The sequence below is a fragment of the Hipposideros armiger genome, unplaced genomic scaffold (assembly GCF_001890085.2).
Source record: "Hipposideros armiger isolate ML-2016 unplaced genomic scaffold, ASM189008v1 scaffold_230, whole genome shotgun sequence".
Classification (NCBI taxonomy): Eukaryota; Metazoa; Chordata; class Mammalia; order Chiroptera; family Hipposideridae; genus Hipposideros; species Hipposideros armiger.
Window position 1 is genome coordinate 1,817,616 of NW_017731580.1, and position 19,323 is coordinate 1,836,938.

The window sequence follows — 19,323 nt, forward strand, 5'->3', positions numbered from 1 at the left end:
ATTGCTATGGAAACCAGGAAATAGAAACAGCACTCTAATCATTCCTTTGGACAACCATGGCTAATTATTCGTGTGTGTGTGTGTGTGTGTGTGTGAGAGAGAGAGAGAGAGAGAGAGAGAGAGAGAGAGAGAGAGAGAGAGAGAGAGAGAATTTGTTATAGTTTATTCACCTTGTATTGAAAGTTGGTACTGAACCCCAAATATATAATTGATCTGTCCATAATAGGCCCAGTGTCCTCCAGTCACTAAATCAGCATTTTGATATGAACCACAGTCATTGTTAAATTATGCCATGTGACATCAGGAAATCTTGGGTAGGACTCCATTGTTCATTTCGCCCTGCCATGCTGCAGCCTCCTGCGTTGGTATGAAGAACACCTGACCGGGAATTAAGAGCTGGACTCTAAGCTGCCTCTCTCACTAACCAGCTGTGTGACCCTGTTAGGACACTTTGGCACTCAGTTTCCTCACTTGCAAAATGCTTCAATGCAAGACTCTACTATTACCTAATGGGAACGTTCCTTTTCCATAAAACTGAGGAATCATGAGGTAATCACTTTATAGGATTGAAACTGCTATGTGTAGTACCTGGTAAAGTGTCTGGCACATAGTAAGCTCTCAGGGAAACGCTAGCTATTCTTACTATATTTTTTTTACTTTTCATTCTGTAGGTAAATAATTCCTGAAACTGCATGGTAAATTCCAGAGGTTTCCATGGCTGTCAATAATAACTAACGGATGCCATTATCCGAACAAGCCCATAGGAGTCAGAAAGGAGAACGCTAAGTCCTACCAGGCGATGCTGCTCCTCGGGTCTCTTTACCTTTGACTGTTTATTTTCCCGTCAAGGGTAAGGTCAATTTCTACATTTAGACATGTGAAATATAAAAAGTTATCCTGAAACAACTGATACTAATACAACTCACCAAGCCCTCAAGGCTTTTTTTTAATCATAAGATTGCAACATTCAAGAATTAAACTTTTGTTCTGTTTTGCTTGTTCATTGATGTTTGCCTAGTTATTTAATCAGCCTGTTTCCTGCTGTGGAAGTAAAAAAAGAAGAAGAAAAAAAAACCTTAAAGAAACGGAGGTTTCCTCAGGGTTACACTCCTGTATTGTTCTTCCTTTCAGAAATCCGAGTTATTCTAGTAGGGGATAATCGCTGCATAGTGAGATCATTGGGACAATTCTTCTATCCACGCTGACCTCCGTCTCTGACAATGAAGTCCTTGTTTCCGTGGTGCTCAAATCTTTCTCTACGCGGGTGAGCGCCCGGTGGCTGACCGGGACGTGGGACAGGCAGAGCCTCGCGCTCTTCCCGCGGACCGCGCGCCGCGTGTGGGCGCGGGGGGCCCTGCGCGCCCGGCGACGCTCGCCCCGCGAGCACCAGGAGGGGGAGACGCGCTCCCGCGTATCTGCCGCCGTGCTAACTTCCAACTGCCCGAGCTAGGGGAGGAGAGAGAGCGCTGCAGGGCGAGAAAACTTCTCCACCTAGTGAGTTTCACCTTGTCGTGGGCGGGGGAGGGGTGGGAGGAAACGCGACCCCCGTGGGGCCAGGCGCGGCGCGCGGGCGGCAGGAAGGGCGGGGGCCGGTTTCCCCCCCGGGGGTGGTGCCAGTCCTCACCTCAGCGGTCTTTGGACCCGCCGACGAGGCGGCCGGACAGAGCGCCAGACAGACGGACACGTGCTGGGGCGGGCGGGAGGCCGAGCGCCTCTGGGGCGGGTGGCAGGGCCGTGCCTCCCGCCTGGACGCGCCCGGCCTCCGCGGGCGGCGCGCGCGCCCGGCCCCGGCTGAGTCACGGACCCGCCAGGCGCGGTGGGAAGGGGCGGAGGGAGCGCCGCCGGCCAGCGCCGCTCGAGGGCCCGGCCGCAGGTGACCCGAGGCTCTCGCCCAGCGCTGGGTGACCAGCTGCAGAGCCCAGCGGAGGGCGCGAGCCAGATGCGGGACGACAGCTGAGTCGCGGCGAGGAGGCGGCGCGGAGAGCGCGGGTGGTCCCTGCGCCCCTGACCTCGCCGCCGCGGGTTCCCGGGTACAGCAAGGTAACACCGCAGCCCCTTCTGAGCCCTCACTCCACCCCTCGCGTTTCTGCTCTTTGTTCCGAGAAGAGACCTGACGGCTGTTGCCAGGACAAGACCAGAGAGGTAGGCGACACAGGTCAGCGGCTCCAGAAACTCCAGCGGTGGGCACGGGGGAGGTCGACACTGGAATGGGCTTTCCGTTTTCGGGGGTCGCTTCTGACGGCCACCTGTATGACTCAGGAGAGAGGAGCACCGGGTAGGGGGTGATCTGTGACTGTTTGTGGCCAGTTTCAAGGCTGCGAGCTGACTCAGCCCTTACAAGAGGGAGCTGGTCACCCTGTCCCACGGTGATGCAGCTGGCCAGGTTGGAACCCTGAGGTTTCCTTGTTCCCAGCCCGGCTTTATCTGTATTATGTGGGGGTCCTTCCATGGGACAGGTGTTTCTGTGACAGCCTGAATTCTTCATTTCTGGCAAACACACAGCACTTGCGATCATTTTCAAGTGTACCTTAGCTCTTTGCTGGAGCTCATCTAGCTTATTAGGTGAATCGATTATAACCAGAGGTGGGTCGGCTGGCCAGTACTGTTACTGACCCAGTAATTAAAGCACTAATGCAAATATTCTCACTGGCTATTGCCAATGCAGAATTTACCCCAGGGTACGGTTTCCTTTCATTTCATACCTTTTATGTTTCAGAAGAGCCGTTTACAGATTTGGCAGTGGAAGAGGGTTCCAGTGGCTCACGCATGAATAGTTGCCCGATGTATTTTTCCTTTTTACAGTTTTATGTTCAAAGGATCCCTGGGGTAGAATGAAATATTGTCAGCTCTCTTAGGCAAAATAATCAGGATACTTTAATTGCCAAGTTAAGATGGTTGATGAATATGGGAGGATTGTAAAAATTGACACTGGAGAGAGTGTAGACTCTCTGAACCCTCTCCTGAATTTTAAGACCGTTCACATTTTGTAGAGTTGGGTGGAGGTTTATTCTCTTGTATCCATCGGCCAGACACATGGACATTGCCATGCAAATGGATTCAGAAAAACATTATTTTCCTTTACAGCTAAACTATTATAGCTGACTAATGATTTTTTTCTGCATGCAGATGATCTGAGAATTATGTACATCGTGTTTCTCTGTGCTACTGGGGCATAAATTGTGCTTTTATGTAAACTGTAAGTGGTGCTTGGATTATTTACAGGTACATAGCTTTCTTTCCTTTCTAGCTCTGAGCTTATTGGGCTTTGTTTTAACATGTGAACTTCCGTAATGGAACAAAAGTGAAGTGCTTTGGTTCCAGCCAGGTCTGTGGTGTATTCAATGTCCACTCTTTCTGAACTGTTGAATAACACAGGTAAAATTTACATCACTTACAAGAAACTTCTGTAGTACCAAAATGTGCCTGATTGCCTGCAAAATATACTGGCATTTAAAAAAATCTGTTCAGGTTTCACACTTAACAGTGTATAAGTCTATAGTTATTAACCTAAATACATTTTTATTTTAATATAATGGAATTTATGGCATATAAAAGATGATCTGCTGACTACTGCTTTTTCAAAGACTGCTTTGTTCTTAATACATCACAATAGGGATTTACATTAGATGTACATACACCCCAAGCCTTCAGATTTAGCAGTGAGGTTTATCTGAACAAGATTAGCCACAGCAAGTCAATATGAAAGCTCGTAACTAGTATTTTCATGACTTTTAAACCTACAATAAAACAAAAATGGCACTTTTCTAAACAGGAAAAAAATACCCTTATCTTACAGATTCATTTTAAGACTATATAAGCATGTGTCCCACTATAATCTTGATTTTTTAAAAATTTGTTTTAATGAGGCTTAGACTGAGAAATACATTTCAGAAATCAATTTTCTCAGTTGTTAGTAAAACAAAAAAGTCGAAAATAGCATTAGTCTAATTTTCCTTTAACAAATCTATATAATAACCTCAAATAAACTTTTTCTCAGGTGTGGTCATCTCAGAATAAAGTGAATAAGCCAAAAAGGCTAACATCTCCTCAGGACACGCGCCTTTCTCTAAGTGGCTGCAGCAGTGCCTCTGGCGACACCTCCACGATGAGCACCAGCTCCCTTTGCTCTGAGCATCTCCCACCTCCCCACCCGTTTCCTCCTCATCCCTTCCGCTTGGTCTGGCCAGAGCCACTTCCAAGCCCTCTTGTGCCCACATTTGTCTACGTTCTCATGGTTCCCGCTTCACTGACGTTACACTTAATGACTCTCACCAGAACCAGTTATGCTTTCTTTCCCCTGCCATCCCTAGTGTTTTCCTTGGGCTGTTGTCTTTGTTTATGGGACCCCAAATTTCCTAATGGTGCCAACTGAAGGGGAAAACATACGAGTATGCAGAAATTCAAGTGCCAGGGAGTATATCTCCCTGGTGTATGTTGAAACTGTTGTCTTTGACGCTGAGCCCTCAGGACAGAATTTCTTCATGGGCTTTGCTCAGCACAAAATAAATAGTCACCTCTTAGTAATAAATGATGGGTATACTGACTAATGTCAGTTTGGCATCACATTGATTTAACAGACACTGAGTTGCTGCCAGGCCCACATTTCCCTCACCAGAAATAGCTAAGAGTTCCATATAGAGCATCGTATGTGTTTGGTACTTTTTTAAAGAGGGAGAAATGAAGACTCTGCCCTTGAGTTTACAATCTAGATATACAGATAAGTAATACACATATAAAACAGAACCAAGACCCATAATTATTAAGGGGATGTCCCATGAGAATAGCATCGTTAGAAATCACCCCATTTGCTATTAAATAGAATTTTCTTTCAAATGATTGGAACACAAAGATCTCTTAAAATTTTCAAGCTGCTTTTGAGTGGACCACCTTTTAGACACCACAGCCTTACCAGGTAGGCAATACCTAGCCGCCCATGTGATGGACAGCAGAAGTGTGTGCTTCAGCCTGGGCCCCATGCTGTCGCAACAGCACCCACAGCCTCTGCCCAGCCATCAGTGAAGGCTAACTATTTGAAGCAGTTCCACTGAGAAATAGGTTGGGATCTTTAGGTTAGTAATAAATGATGAATATACATTTGTAGGTTCTGGGCTTTTTCTCACCTTCTCTTTCCCCAGTTCTCTTTTTTTTGCTTTCTCTTTTTATAGTAAAGCATACCAAGAAAGGCTGCATTCATATCTGTGGGGCATTCTATTATCAGATTAAGAGTTGTGAGTAATTTTGTGATCTACCCTTCTATCAGAAACCCCATTCTCAGATATCTCTTTCAGCTGTGTTTAACAGTTTAGTATATTCCCCTTGGGATTTGTTTCAATAAAAACATCCAGTAAAATCTGACTAGTACTTTGCTTTTTTAAGAAACAAAATAAAGAAGTGTTTTTATAAGCTGTAAAACATAATTAAGAAAAAAGTCACGTCTGGCATTTGTAGCAGGTGTGACCAAAGTGAAATTTTTAAAAAAAGTTAACTCGCCAATTACCCAGGTATACATATTTCTTTTGTGTTGTGTGAATGTTTATGGAGGATACTCCTGTTGTTTTTAATTTCTGTAATAAATTATGTAGCTATATGGCCTATAGAAATTATATAAGAGCTTATGAGCCATATAAATTATATAGTCCATAGGATGTGAAAATGTATTTCTCTAAATATAACAAAGGATTACTATGAAATATGGTCAAAGCAATTATATAATGTGATCAGAGAATCATGGGTTCTAGTGAAAGCTAAGTTCCTATATTCTAAGAATGAGATTGAGGATTTAGTCATTCAGGATAATTTGTTGTGCACCTACCAGGCATAATTCCAGTTTCGGGCAATGCAGCAGAGAATAAAATACACAAAAGCCTCTCTGTTTTATATTGAGGAAGGCAAACAATAAATAAAATACGTAAATAAAATGTGTTGTATATGAGGTGCTGATAAGAGCTAAAAGGATGCATAACATGGTGAAGGGGAGTAGGTACTGTCAAGGATAAGAGAGGATGGGGTGGTGATTGAAAAATTCAGTCGTGGGGTCAGAGAAGGCCTCACTTCAAAGGTGGCTTTTGAGCTAGAGCCTGAAGGAGATGAGAAAGCGACCTATCTGGTTATTTGGAGCAGGGCTTCTACTTTGCATCCCTCAGAGAGTACCATTCTCATTTTGTTTTCTGTGGACTTGTGCAGTCCACAGCCTGCACAGCGGTACATGAGGTCCCTGGTGTTTTTATGGGACGTACCTGAAGGTGAAGTCGTGGCCCACATCCCCTGGCTTACGCGGTGTAGAAGAAGAGAACCCATGGCGTTTTCCTCCATTTGTCTGGTTCTGTCCCCAGACTCCATCCTTGATCAGGGATATTGCCCCCTTCGAACACTTTTCCTTCTTACTTTCTCGGTTGTGAGCCTGGCCCAGAGGAATTTGTTGAAAGTAATGCCCATAGCCTTTGTCACAGATCCTTCCATAGCATAAACCTGGAGCCATCAAGGGAGGCGATTGCTGATGGCCTAAGCTTCTGTCTGCTGTGCGCTTCTTTCTTTTCTCTCTCGCCTTCAATACCCCTTTCCAGTGTGAAACCACTGTGTTTGATTTCCTTCGTCGTGTCTTCCTTCTTTCTTATGCCCTGTCTGTATCATGTATTGAGATTTGCAAACCGCTAACTTGAATGAGTGAACGAACCCTTTCACTAGGGACCAACAACCTGCTCAGAAAAAGCCCCCCCGAAGGCGGGGTTGGGGGACACTGCTTGGCGTCACCAGAGTTGCTGTGAGAATCGCTGTATGATGTGCGCCCACATGGTGTTGTCTCTCAGATTTTCAGGAGGAGCTAGAAATCCTGCAATATTAAAATGTTGACTCGGCATCTTTAAAACTGCGGTGGGAGAGACAAAATGTGTGCGGGCCAGATTTGGCTCCTGGTGGTCTTGTTTGCAGTCGTGGCCACAACCGTACCTGCCACGTGATGCCCTGTGACCTTCAGCGTACATGGCCAAAGATCCCCAGGACCACTTCTGCAAAGTGTTTTATCTTTTAGAATTCTCAGATATTTTTTCCTCTCTGCAACATTAGCTTAGCCACTTAAAAAAGAAAAATACATTTTGTATTTCATCGTATATTGGCACATTCCGTACTTAGTTTTCTAAACTCATCAGCCCACACACTTTCTATCAAGCTATGTGTATTTCGAATGGGTAGTCTGACTACTTCATCCTTAAACTGAAGCCATCACTTTCTGAAACCTAAATTCATCATATCTTTATATGTAGATATCATATTTCATTTCCAAATTCTCATTCAAAATAAACTCTCTCTTTGGAATAAACTGGCACTTTCTTGGTTTCTTTCTTTTTTTTTTTTTTAGAGCTGCCTGAACTTCACCAGTTGTTATTCCTCTACCATTGAAATTCAACACGCGCACTGCGTTGGTTTCCAGTGCCCTTTAAAAGCCATCAGATCAGTGTTGCGATCTATTTTTCCAAAGGAATAAAAGCCCACAGGTTGTGCACTAACTTGTTTCCTTTAATCCTGAAAACTCAGTGAAATGCCCAGGCTGGCGCCTTCCGGAAGCCATTGTGTGAGACCGGAAGATTATGTGCTGTATTTCTTCCTCCTGCTTTAAATGCAAATATAATCACATATCATGAAACAGTGCACATGTTAAAATCAGTGCCCTTTTCCTGTTTTGAAATGATCTTGTGTTTTCCGATAGTTGGAAGTCTGAGGCATCACCTAGAATCTCAGGTCCAATTTTAAAGTTGTATGTTAAAAAAAAAAAAGAATTGACTTGGAGGAATTCGGAAGTACTCCAATTGTTCAATAAGACCATGGAATGTTTTTGGTTTTTAATATGTTATTGAAAAATCTCAAGAAGAGCATTGAAAGCTGGAGACCTTTGAAATAATGTAGCGGTTTTCACAAGTCAGAGAAAGAGAGGTGGGAATTACCTGGTTAGCAGAAGGCAGGTTCTCTCCTTTGAGACCTAATCATGTGAGAGAGGAAGGCCCAGCCAAGTTTTGGGTCTATAAGACAATTCAAACTATCTTTACAAATACATTTTGGCTTTGCTTGTGACTCACATATGTTTAGACCAACATTTTAGCTCTTAAACTTTAAACCTAGGGGTCTTTTAAAAGAAATTTAATCCATGTGTTTTGATTCACTAAATCCTAAATTATTACCCATAAACTGCATGTCTGTCTAAGCTCTTTGATGTCTAAGAAATCTTTGAAACCATGTAAGGCCCCTTTTGTTCCAGAAAAATAGGAAGTTGGTTTTTACTAAGGGTCAGTAAACATCATCTTCAAAAATCTGAGTTAGAGGTCTAAAATCCCGCAACCATGACAGAATGGATGTTTGAATGAGCACTAATGCATTTTCCTAATGCAATGTGAAAAATATAAGTACTTTTAAAGACCTTGCTTACCAGTGGTATTCCATTATAATCCTCACTAACCCCAAGGAAATTATTTTGGCAGAACTCCTCCTTTTATTGTAATATAAAATAAAGTCCAAATATTTATTATTATAATTTTATTCTGGCACACAGTAGGTACGTACTCAGTATATATGTCATTGAATGTTAAACGAATGACTTTTTCTTCTGCTCAGCTAATGTCAGTCTTTCTATTCAATATCAATATCCATCTGTCATGTCTTAGAAGGAGAGCTATTCTGAGTCAGTGACCTGGTTCAACAAATTTTTAAAATAAGCCATCTAACTAAATATATGACATTTATTGAAATTCATTCTATACCATGAAGCAACTGCCTTGCACAGAGTGCTGAAAATAGGAAGGAATTTCTAGGCTAATTTGATTAAGTATTCAGTTGTTACCGTGTGCTTTCTGAAAATTGATTTTTCTTTTCACTTTTACCATTCCTGCCATCCTTCCTCCCACCTTGACATGCTTACTGATTGAAAGATATGTACAGAAAAGGGCAGGTCATTTGTATCTATACACAAGAGCAGCAAGTTCAAACAGGCTTAGAAAACATAATGCTGTAATCATAAGTTGCCCTAATATAGGAGGGGAAAGACGGATACTCAACAATAACACTGGTGTTGGATTTTGCTCCAAATTCCGTAGATGACACATCTTTAAACTCTATTGTGTGGAGAAAAACAGCTTCTTACTGTAGTTAGATTTCCTGTTTGTGAGTCTATTTTCTGGTAACCAAACTTTCCATATTGACTCGGCTCAAATTTGTAACTTTAAGTGCATTTGAAATGCCCATGATTATGGAGTATTGATGGCTGTGGAAACAACAACTCCTTCTGTGTAAAAGAAAGAGTTTAGAAGGCATCGTGCTGAAACATGAGCACTGAGATCTTTTTGATGTCATGTTGTGAATTTCTAACTGCTCATCACATTGGGTCCCCAGAAAACCTTTCCTAATCAAAAGTGTCTTGTTTCTGTGCAACACTGGGGTGCCAGAATTTGGCAATTTCTTATGTCTTGGTGGGGAGATAAAGGAAAATTGTGTTATTATGGTCTTGAAATGGAGGTTCTCTTTGGTGAACCTGAAGGTTTGCAGAATACTTATATCATCATTAAAGCTTGTTTTGAAATTAAATCATAGACAGCACTGTGTAAGGAATAACTTATTTATATAGTTTTGACATGCTTAATTTTTATTTCAGTGGTTAGCCAGAGCATCAGTAATAATCATATATTAATGTGTTTTTACACATTCATCTTTAGATGATTTTGTACTTTTGGAAAAATGTAGTTCAATTTAAGAAATTTTTTGAGATAACTCTCATGCCACAGATATAGAAACTAGATAGTGAAGGCGACCTTAAGGTTTTGACAGTATTGGATTTGTGAGGTTGAGGGACGGGTGAGGGGGGTGGATGCACTGAAAGAGTCATGGTGGGCCGCATTGCAAGTCATGAAAAGTGTTCATTAGGGATCAGGCTGCGGCTTCTGAACAGGAAAATCCGGGTCAAAACTGAGTGGGGAATCAAGGGAAAAGCACAGAAAAATGGTAGGGCACGTGATAAGCAAAATTGAAACTTCCCCCAACTCCATCACAGGTGGTCTGATTTTGGGAGGAGCTAGACTATCATCTATCCAGTCCAACATCAGGCCTCTTAGCCTACCCTACCCTCAGCCACCAGTAAGAATAGCAGGGATATGTAGCAGAAGCAGGAAAACTTTTCATTCTGAGTGTCCGAGGTGTGTCCTAAGTCCTCTGTTAGCTACTTACAAACACTGTAAATGAAATTCCACATTCTAGAGGAAATCATAGTATTAAAAAAAAACAAACTTATGTTTTACACTATTTTCATGACTAAAATTTTTTAGCATATCAGTGCATTATAATACATCTGTTACTGTTGGGACCAAAAGTTATGTCCCTAAAAACTATCCACATTTATTTTCCTTTGAGATATCATCTGCTGTGGATGTTAACTTTTCATATTAGCTTGTTGTATGGATATTATCTTGAGGCCATTTTTTGGGGCCTTGATTATACAGAGTTCATGCTGGAGTGTGCAAAGGAATTGTCATATATTTGTCATGTTCTAAACACAAACTCAGACAGTGGTCTAAAGATTTGAGGAAAGCTCAAGTCAGGGCCTGCCTTCACTTCCTGTCTTTTTGCTCCTCTGAGAGTCTTAGGTGAGCTGTTGTCACCTGACTCTACACTCACGTTCAGGCAGAGTCCCTCCAGCTGCTACTGAGAGCTATCCATTCAAAGTGAGCTCATGGTCCGACTACTATCTAGTTAAGACAAAGAGAGCAGACAAGTGGAATCATTTAGGGCCCATGTAAACCTTTGCACTTCAAGTATTACCCTAGCTGTTTATTTTTAATTGAAGGTAAAATAGTGCAATAAATATTTTAAGTTCTGCTGAATTATATAAAAAAGCAGCCAAAGCAAAGTTTGTTGACAGAAAAAGCTTCCCTCTAACAGAAATGAATATGCATTTTGGGCTTTTCAAACATTCACTTTCTGTCATGTGAGAAATAAGATACTTCTAAATTTTATTTCAGTCTCACTAACACATACTTCAATAGTTCAGTGAAATCTGCACATCAAGGTCCAATGATTTTAAACATTCTTCTGGTCTTCAAAGAGCTTACCGAAAAAAAAGTTCTTTAAATCATCAGAAAAGTGCAGATAAAACTCCAGTTTCACTAACAACAATGAAAGGTGACAGCCCTTGAATCTGTGTCATGAGTTGATTAATTACTTTCCAAATGTTATTAAAGATTCTGAATGAATAGCTAGACTGGTATTTGGGATCAAGACCCCCTCGCAATTCCTAAATGGGTTTTAATTTTCAGAGTTAGGTGATCATTATATCTGATTCATTTGTTTAGCATATTTAGACTGTTGGGTTTTTTGAAAAGAGCAGAGTATGTGTTTCAATATGTTTTTCTTTTTCCTAAAGTTTTTCCTTGCAGATTTCAATAAACCTCATTTTGAAATAAAAATCAAATCCTGGCATTTACTCTTAATAATGATTTATAGAGCTGTGAACTATATAAACATTACAAGGATTTCACTACAGAGGTCATGGTTCTGGAACCATTTAATTCCCAAATCTACCTTAAGGACTCCTTAGACACTCAATGAGAATGGACGTTAGGATAAGTTTTATCTCAGTCAAACCTGTATTCTTGTTTTGGTCATTTTCCATTTTCCCTCTTCCCATTGCAGTGATTGCAAACTTTCACCATTCTCTCAAGCTCTTGAATCTCTTTGGCTCCCCTCATTTTCAGCATGACATCTTTCCTTATAGTTTAGAGAGTAATCAGAAGTCAAAGTGGTCTCCATGTCACCCATTGTTACATCCCTGCTTCTGTCTGAAATGATGAAATGGTCTTTTTAACCTCTGGTCTTGATTCCATTCTTTCCTATATTTCCGGGCACTGTACTCCATTTATCCCACCTTCCTACCAACCCTCCCCATCTTTTGAAATCACTCTCACCTTTTTTCATTTAGCCCTTACTCAAATTCTTTTAGAAAGAAATAAAACACATATGCCCAATATCCTGATAGGATCCTTAATACACAACTACCTTAAGTATTCACTCCTATTTCTGCCATATCCTTTAAGAATTCTTGAAAATAAATTTCAAATTCTTTTTCTCTACTCCTATGTGTTTTTTACCTCATTCAATTCATGCAGTCTGTGCTGCACCCCCAAGAAAGTGTCCTCACTATAATCACCAGTAACCTCCTCATTGCCAACTATGACTGATTCTTTTTATCACACTTGACCCCTATGAAATTTGATACTATACATCTTGCTCTTCCCTTATTGAAACTTTTCCTTACGTTTCTGAAATACCACTCCAGCTTTTTACCTTTAGAATATAAAGGGTAGATTCTGGCCTTCTTTAGGGTTTCATTTGAACCCCTCCTTTCTACTTACTGAACTTGTCCATGGGTGATCTCACTTACCTCTGTGACTTCAAATACACAGACGGACCAGTGGTTCACAAATTGTATTTCTGAGTCCCTCTTTAACCACAATGCCAATGTTATTTGCTACCTTACGGACATTTCTACTCAGATGACCAACAGCCACCTCAGAGTTATTAGCAGACCTACCATTTTTGTTCCAATCCTCTTCTTTGCCTGTCTTCTTTACCATTTATGACACCCAGGTTAGACATTTTTAGCCATCCTTGACTGCTCAGTCTCCTTTATAAACAAAATCCATGTTGAATCATTGTCATATAAATTTTATCTCTCTAATATCTTTCTCATCTCATCCTTCCTTTTTGTCATATCCATACCTCCAGAGTCTTTGTTCAGGATCATTTTGTCATGTATTAATTCCTTCCATTATGCATTCTTCAACACATTTTTACCAACTGTCATATGATGGCACTATGCTGGGGCTGAAAACTTACAGTCTAGTGGGAGATACAGATAAGTAAATTACAACACTACATGATAACGTCTAGATAAGTGGAAGGCGGGTTTGATGTATGAGCACATGGGAGAGTTCCTAATTTCTTACCAGAGGATAAGAGGCATCAGAGAAGCCTTCCTAAAGGAAGTATTCCCTAAAGTGAGACTTGAAGAGAGAGTAAGAGTTAAGCAGATGCAGGTTAGAGCAAGAGTGTCCATAAAGAGGGATCTGCATGTGCTGAGACCCAGAGTGGGGGAGCACATGGCTTGCTTCAACAACGTGAAGAAGGGCAGAGTGACTAGAGCCTAGATTTCTAGGGCGGTGATGGCAAGAGGCAAGGCTGGAGAGTTAAGCAGAAGCTAGATCATACCTGGCTCTTAAGATGTGCTAAGGAGTTAGATTGTTTTTAAAGAGATAAAGAACATAATCAGATTGTCATTTTAGAAAGATATCTCTGGTACATTGAGTAACGGATGACCAGGGGCAAGAATGGGGAGGGAAGGAAGGAAGGAAGCTGTTGTAGGAATCCAGGCAAGAAAAGCCTCAATAAATACATGTCAAATTTAGTCTCAAATAGCTGTTGGGACATACACAGCTGATGCTTGAGGGATGGATTTCTGGACTTCAGCGGTGACGAAATGATACATATCTGGAGTCTTCAGTCTGTTCTTAATCTTCACCCTCTGTTGCCTGGACAGATGCAGTGACCAGATTCTGTCATGTCTTCTGGCGTCTATCTCCTTTGCACTCCAATCCACTTCCATACTGTCATAAAATTTTCTAATTATAGATATAAGTATGTTGATTTCCATCTCCTGCTTAAAACCTCCCAGTGACTCACCACTACAGGTGAGGTGCAGACCCTCAACAGAACATGCACAGCTTGCTGTGATGTGGTCCCAGCCTAACCTCCCCACTTCATCCAAACCCAGCCCGGTGCACACAGTTTCTTTCCTCATTACAGCTCCCTGAGCAGCCCTGCATGTTATCCCGAGGTGCCTGTGTGTGGGTCCTTTGTCTAAACTGCCTGTCCTCTGCCTCTGCTGTGCCTGAGCAACTCCAGCTTGTCCTGCAAGCCCAAACTCAAGTAATATCTCCACTCTGAAATACTCAGCCCTGGCTTTGTCTACCAGTTAGGTTTGCTTCCCTCTGTGCTCCTCCAGGCATGTGTAGCCATCTTTGCAGCACTATCTGGAGTGCGTTGGTGCAGGAGGCTGGGACTGCTAGCCAGTGGGCAACACCTATATGGTTGAAAACTTATTTCTATAAATATCTCATTCTCCCTCTTTCTGTTTCTCTCTCCTCTCCCTCAAACACACATAGGTTCTACACACACACACAAACACACACACACACACACACACACACACACACACACACACACACACACACCTGCCTGAATTATCTTTCCTTGAATTGATCAGTTATGTAAATCCAATTCTGAGCACAGTTGTTTTTAAGGTGTCCTAACTTTTTGGTTTATTGATTTTTCAAGGATCCAGAGTTTTTACTGAGTTTTAGAAATTGGATAATGTACGTATGTACCGTACTTCTTTTTCTGTACTGTTCTATTTTTATTAGGATAGCTTTGTTTGCCATTCTCTGTTCATTTAAAAGTATTTAAGATTTGTGTAGAAAGTTTTGGTTTGGTTCTTTATTCTCTGGTTACTATTGATCTCAACATAGTGATGTATGCTTTAAATTTTTCTGCCAACACTTAGAATTGCATTATGTTCACCCAAAGAGTTCACATCTATACAAAAACATGGCTAGGTTTGGCTTTCCTTCCATTCACAGTATTTTCATGATTTCTGAAAGTTTTTTTTTCTCCTTTGCCTGAAAAAGAAAAGGTAATATACTGACAAAATTCACTTTGAAAAAGGTTCCTAGCTCATTCCATTGCCAGAGAATCTACTTGCTAACTTTGATTTCCAAGAAAAGTTCTCAGGTATGAACCAAATAAAATTCAGACAGACCCTAAGAACTAAGTGAAAGTAGTGTTACAGGAGAACACCCACCTCATGTGACCACTCTGTCTCAGGGCCAGGGCCGGGCCTGTGGCACACTCAGGCCTCTCCCCTTTGTCTCTCTTTCCCTGGATGTTGCTTTCTCTTTACATGACAGCCACCATGACAAGAATGGGGTCCACTCTCCATCAGCATTTCTCTGAAGCCATTTGACTTCTGCTTTAGATAACACCAGAGGAGATTGATCAGTTATATAAACCTAGTCCTGAACACAGTTCCTCACATTTGGAATTTACCATGACTTATGCCAAGGACATTTTCAAACATGGAGGGAGGGAAATGTCTGATTCATTAATGAGTAATATACCAGCTTCCTCTCCAACTTGTCTTCTTTCAATGGTTCACATTCTGATGGTTTCAGTCAGGTTTAACCTATTCAAACCCTGTATTTGAATACAACTGGAAGAGGTTGCTAGACTTAACTTACGTACTTAGATGTTTTTCAAATGGATTTATATTATTGAATTTATATGATTTACAGATTCATATTATTCAGTGTACCTGGACTAATTGAACAAAATCTGGTAGTACTTCTGCATAATCTGAACTATAAAATTATATCTATCCATTGAGCTGAAAAATACTTTTAAAGGATTTCAAGCTTGTTAGCACTCTCTTGCTATTGAAAGTTCAATCTTCACATTTTCAAGGGCAATGGAACATTCTTGCCTGACCTGCAACATATTAATGGGACAAAAGCCTGTAAATCAATCAGAACTCTGACTTCAATATGCTTTCTGAATAGGACTTTTTACAGTATGCACAATGATAAAACAAATGTCAATTTATTCTTCTTTCCCAGAAGTTGAATACCCTCAGCCATTCTTAAAAGGACAAAGATGTTTACTAACAGCTTATGAATGCGTGAGGGAGAATCTTGAGAATATAATGGAATTCTATTCTTTTTATCTTTACTCTTACTACTGCAGAGTTGGACAATGATCTCAATCATATGTTACAAGTGGAAAATGCATAGTTGGCTTTTTTTGTGCTATGATTCAGTCATTTTCAACTTTTAAAATGTTTATTGGAAGAAGAAAGGATGCAATATTAGATAAGCATCTGAATAAAAGCACTATTTCGGTCTCATTCAAAGAAACAACATCTGTGTAATGATCAAGAATCAGTGTTTAGAGGATCCCCTAGAAACATTAATTATAACACATGGAAATTACTCCTCTACCATGTTTAACTTGTTTTCTCCTGTAGCCAACTATGTTTGAATTTTTAATAAGCTTGTTTATTATAAATAAACTATGCAAATGAATCTAGGAATATTTTTTGTTTCAAAAATTTCATGTCAGTGACAAGTTGCCATATACGGAACAATTTTTCTACACAAGCACACAATCTTCTCCTTGATTTTTAGTAAAAAAAGAATCTTTACTCCCTTTCACATAGTTATACCTTCACATGATATTTAAAACCACCTGTTAGGAACAGGTTACCCTGATAATCACTTTGAAAACAGCGTGTTTTAGACACACAGCAACAAAACAGCAACAACAGCAGCATTGTATGCTGTTTTGCAGCATGTACGTGCTACAAAAACCTTAAAAATACTGTTCTACCCCAACAGATAATTAGGTTCAGCCAAAATCTTTTTAATCAGAGTTCTGTTAGTAAAAAGGGTGATTGTTCCTTTATTTTTCTCCATTTGCTTACAACTAAGATTGTCACGTAAAGTACATTATGGGACATACTTGAACTAAGAAAACTCATACATTGTTTATCTGAAATTCAAATTTAACTGGGCATCCTGTATCTTTATTTGCTAAACCTCAGTGGAGATATGGGTTTATTCTTCTCTAAAGAGGTAAAGTAATGGTTACTTATTTGTTCTTCCTAAGTATAGAAAGCCCTTACTGGGGCCTTTTTCTTGGAGGACAACTTAAGAGGGACTTCAAGAACTTGAAATGGGTTTAAGGAAAACCATAAAATAGCTAAAGGGTGGAAAATAAGAAATAACACTATTTAATCTGTAGATGAGAGGACTGTGGTGATGAAACAGTCACCAAGTATTTGGAGTGGGCTCACCCAGTAGACTGTAACAAGTTCCTCATTTTTTATGAGGGCAGGCAAAAACTGGCTAAAACACAACTTAGGATGATAAACATAGTAGCTACATTTACTGAAAGCCAGTGTATGTGACATAATTGAATGCCAGTGTCTCATAATTTATCTCTTACCCTCATGACCAACCTGCAAGATAATATGCCATTATCTCCATGTTTTAAATGAAGAAATTGACACTCAGAGTCAGAAGGTATGTAAATGATAAAGCCCAGATTCATATCACATCAAAGTCTATCTGGCGCCAAAGCCCATACTCTCTCTGCTATACACCCCATCTCTTCTCCAGAAAGTTTTATGAACTATTGGGAAGAATATTGTCAAGGAAACTAGCCTATGAATATTATACATAAGATTGACTCATGGATATCTTGGATCACTTAAATGTAGTTGTATAAAAGAGCAGTTGGGACCTGAAAGATCCAAGATGGCAGAGAAGATAAACACTGGGCCTGTGTCCTTCCATGAACACATTAAAATTACAAAAATTATACATCAACCTGGAGAACCATCTGAAGTCTAGCTTAACAGAAGTTTTATAACTAAGGATATAAAGAAGAAGCCACGTTGAGACTGGTAGGAGGGACAGAGAGGTAGAGCAGGTGGCCCCACACTTAACAGGTGGTGGTTGAGAATAGGGAGGGGTATCTTGGCCACCAAGATCCCCTCTACTGGAGGAGCGAGGGACCCCAGCCCCACATCAGGCTTTCCAGCCAGCAGTACTGGTGCCGGAAAGAGGAATCCCCACAACTTCTGGCTGTGAAAAGCAGTGGTGATTCTGACCATTCGGGTAGGATGGAAGGCTGCAGGAAACCCAGACATCTTCTTAAAGGGCCCGCACACAGACTCACTCACTTGCAGGCACTCACCCTAGGCTCCGGCAGAGAGACAGCAACCCAGAGGGTGTCAGAGACATACGGGGAGAGACTGAGTTGTGTGGCTTTGAAGTGAGGACTGGAGGAACAGTCACCATTTTCCATGTGTAGGGTCTTTCTCCCATGTAGCTAGCAGGTGAGCACCGTCTTTCCTGTGTTGAGCCCTCTCCCAACACAGACAAATCTGAATCTGAATTGGTTTGATAAGCTTTGTTCCTTCCACCCTGGCGACTCCCTGGAACCCTGCCCCACCCAATTCATTCAATGCCTGAGGCACTTTCCCAGCGAGCAGCCAGCCTTGCCAGCATTGCACTCTTTCTTGGACAACTGCCAGGGATCTTTGGACTCCAGGTGGGCAGCCTCTGGCCTCGCTGTGCTCTGAGACTTTTGCTGAGTAGCTCCAGGCTCAACACTAGCACCAAACCAGAATCTATATTAGCCTGGTGACTACAGCTTTTCCCACTCTGATGACTCCTGGAGACCCCACCTTACCCAACTCTGTACCACATGAGGCTTTATCAGTGACTGAACCTTACAGGAGGATGCAGGTGACAGCTGGCTTTAGGCTGTCCTGGCTTTTTGTGGAGCTACCCTAGGTTGGGTATGGGTGGTAGCCATCCTCAGTTCACAGCATGGCCTCTTTCACACATCTCCAGGTTTAGCACAGGCAGTGAACAACCGCAGATCACTTTGCAGCTCCTACCAGGAAGTCCTCTACTAGTCATAGGGATGGGGTGACCTGAGCCTGCAACGGAGCCCCTTCCATGAGGCCCCAGAACCAACATACTTGAATGCCAGTGTATGTAACATAATTGAATGGAGGTTGGCTTCAGACCACAGCAGAGAGCTACTCAACAAGCCCCACAAGTGGCATACACAAAGGGCGGTCTCAACAGGAACCAGAGCCCACTGGGGTGAATCCCATTCAGGAGAATAAGCCACCACCCCCCAAACATACAGCAGCACATAAGCTGTGGACGTGGCCAAACTGCACAGCCAGTCAACCTAAGGGTCAATCCCACCCACTGCTTTGCCAATAGCAGTCAAGGCTCAACTATAACAGGAAGGCACACACAACCCACCCAAGGGACACTACTGGAGCAGGTGACCTGGAAGACTGTGTCAGGGCCCCACAGTGCACCTACTATATAAGGCCACCTGGCCAAGACTGGGAGACATTGCAGCCCTACCTAATACATAGGACACAGAGAGGCAGCCAAAATGAGGAAACAAATGCATCCCAAATGAAAGAATAGGAGAAAACTCCAGAAAAAGATTAAATGAAATAGAGGCAAGCAACCTGCCAGGTATATAGTTCAAAACAATGATTATAAGGATGCTTATTGAGAACTTCAACAAAGAGATAGTAAGCATAAAAAAGGACACAGAAACTATAAAATAGAACCACTCAGAAATAAATAATACAATAACTGAAATGAAGAATGCACTAAAAGGAAACATCAGACTAAATGAAGCAGT

At 41.5% G+C, this 19,323-nt stretch overlaps 2 protein-coding genes across 5 annotated transcripts in view; one reads left to right on the plus strand and one right to left on the minus strand.

The window, feature by feature from the left end:
- The window catches only part of LOC109389336 (uncharacterized), a 15,446-nt gene extending 12,997 nt beyond the window's left edge, over positions 1 to 2,449 (minus strand). The window contains exon 1 of the mRNA XM_019654759.1: positions 1,625 to 2,449. Within this exon, the coding sequence (XP_019510304.1) occupies positions 1,625 to 2,449 (825 nt within the window). The remainder of the gene's footprint in view (positions 1 to 1,624) is intronic.
- Positions 1,216 to 19,323, plus strand: part of MET (MET proto-oncogene, receptor tyrosine kinase) — a 112,708-nt gene continuing 94,600 nt past the window's right edge. Inside the window, exon 1 of one of the 4 annotated variants that reach the window (XM_019654771.1) lies at positions 1,216 to 1,494. The gene's annotated coding sequence lies outside the window, so the exon portion shown is untranslated. Of the gene's footprint in view, positions 1,495 to 1,838; positions 2,156 to 19,323 lie in introns of those variants that run through there. The other 3 variants (XM_019654769.1, XM_019654768.1, XM_019654770.1) reach the window with 3 other exon arrangements.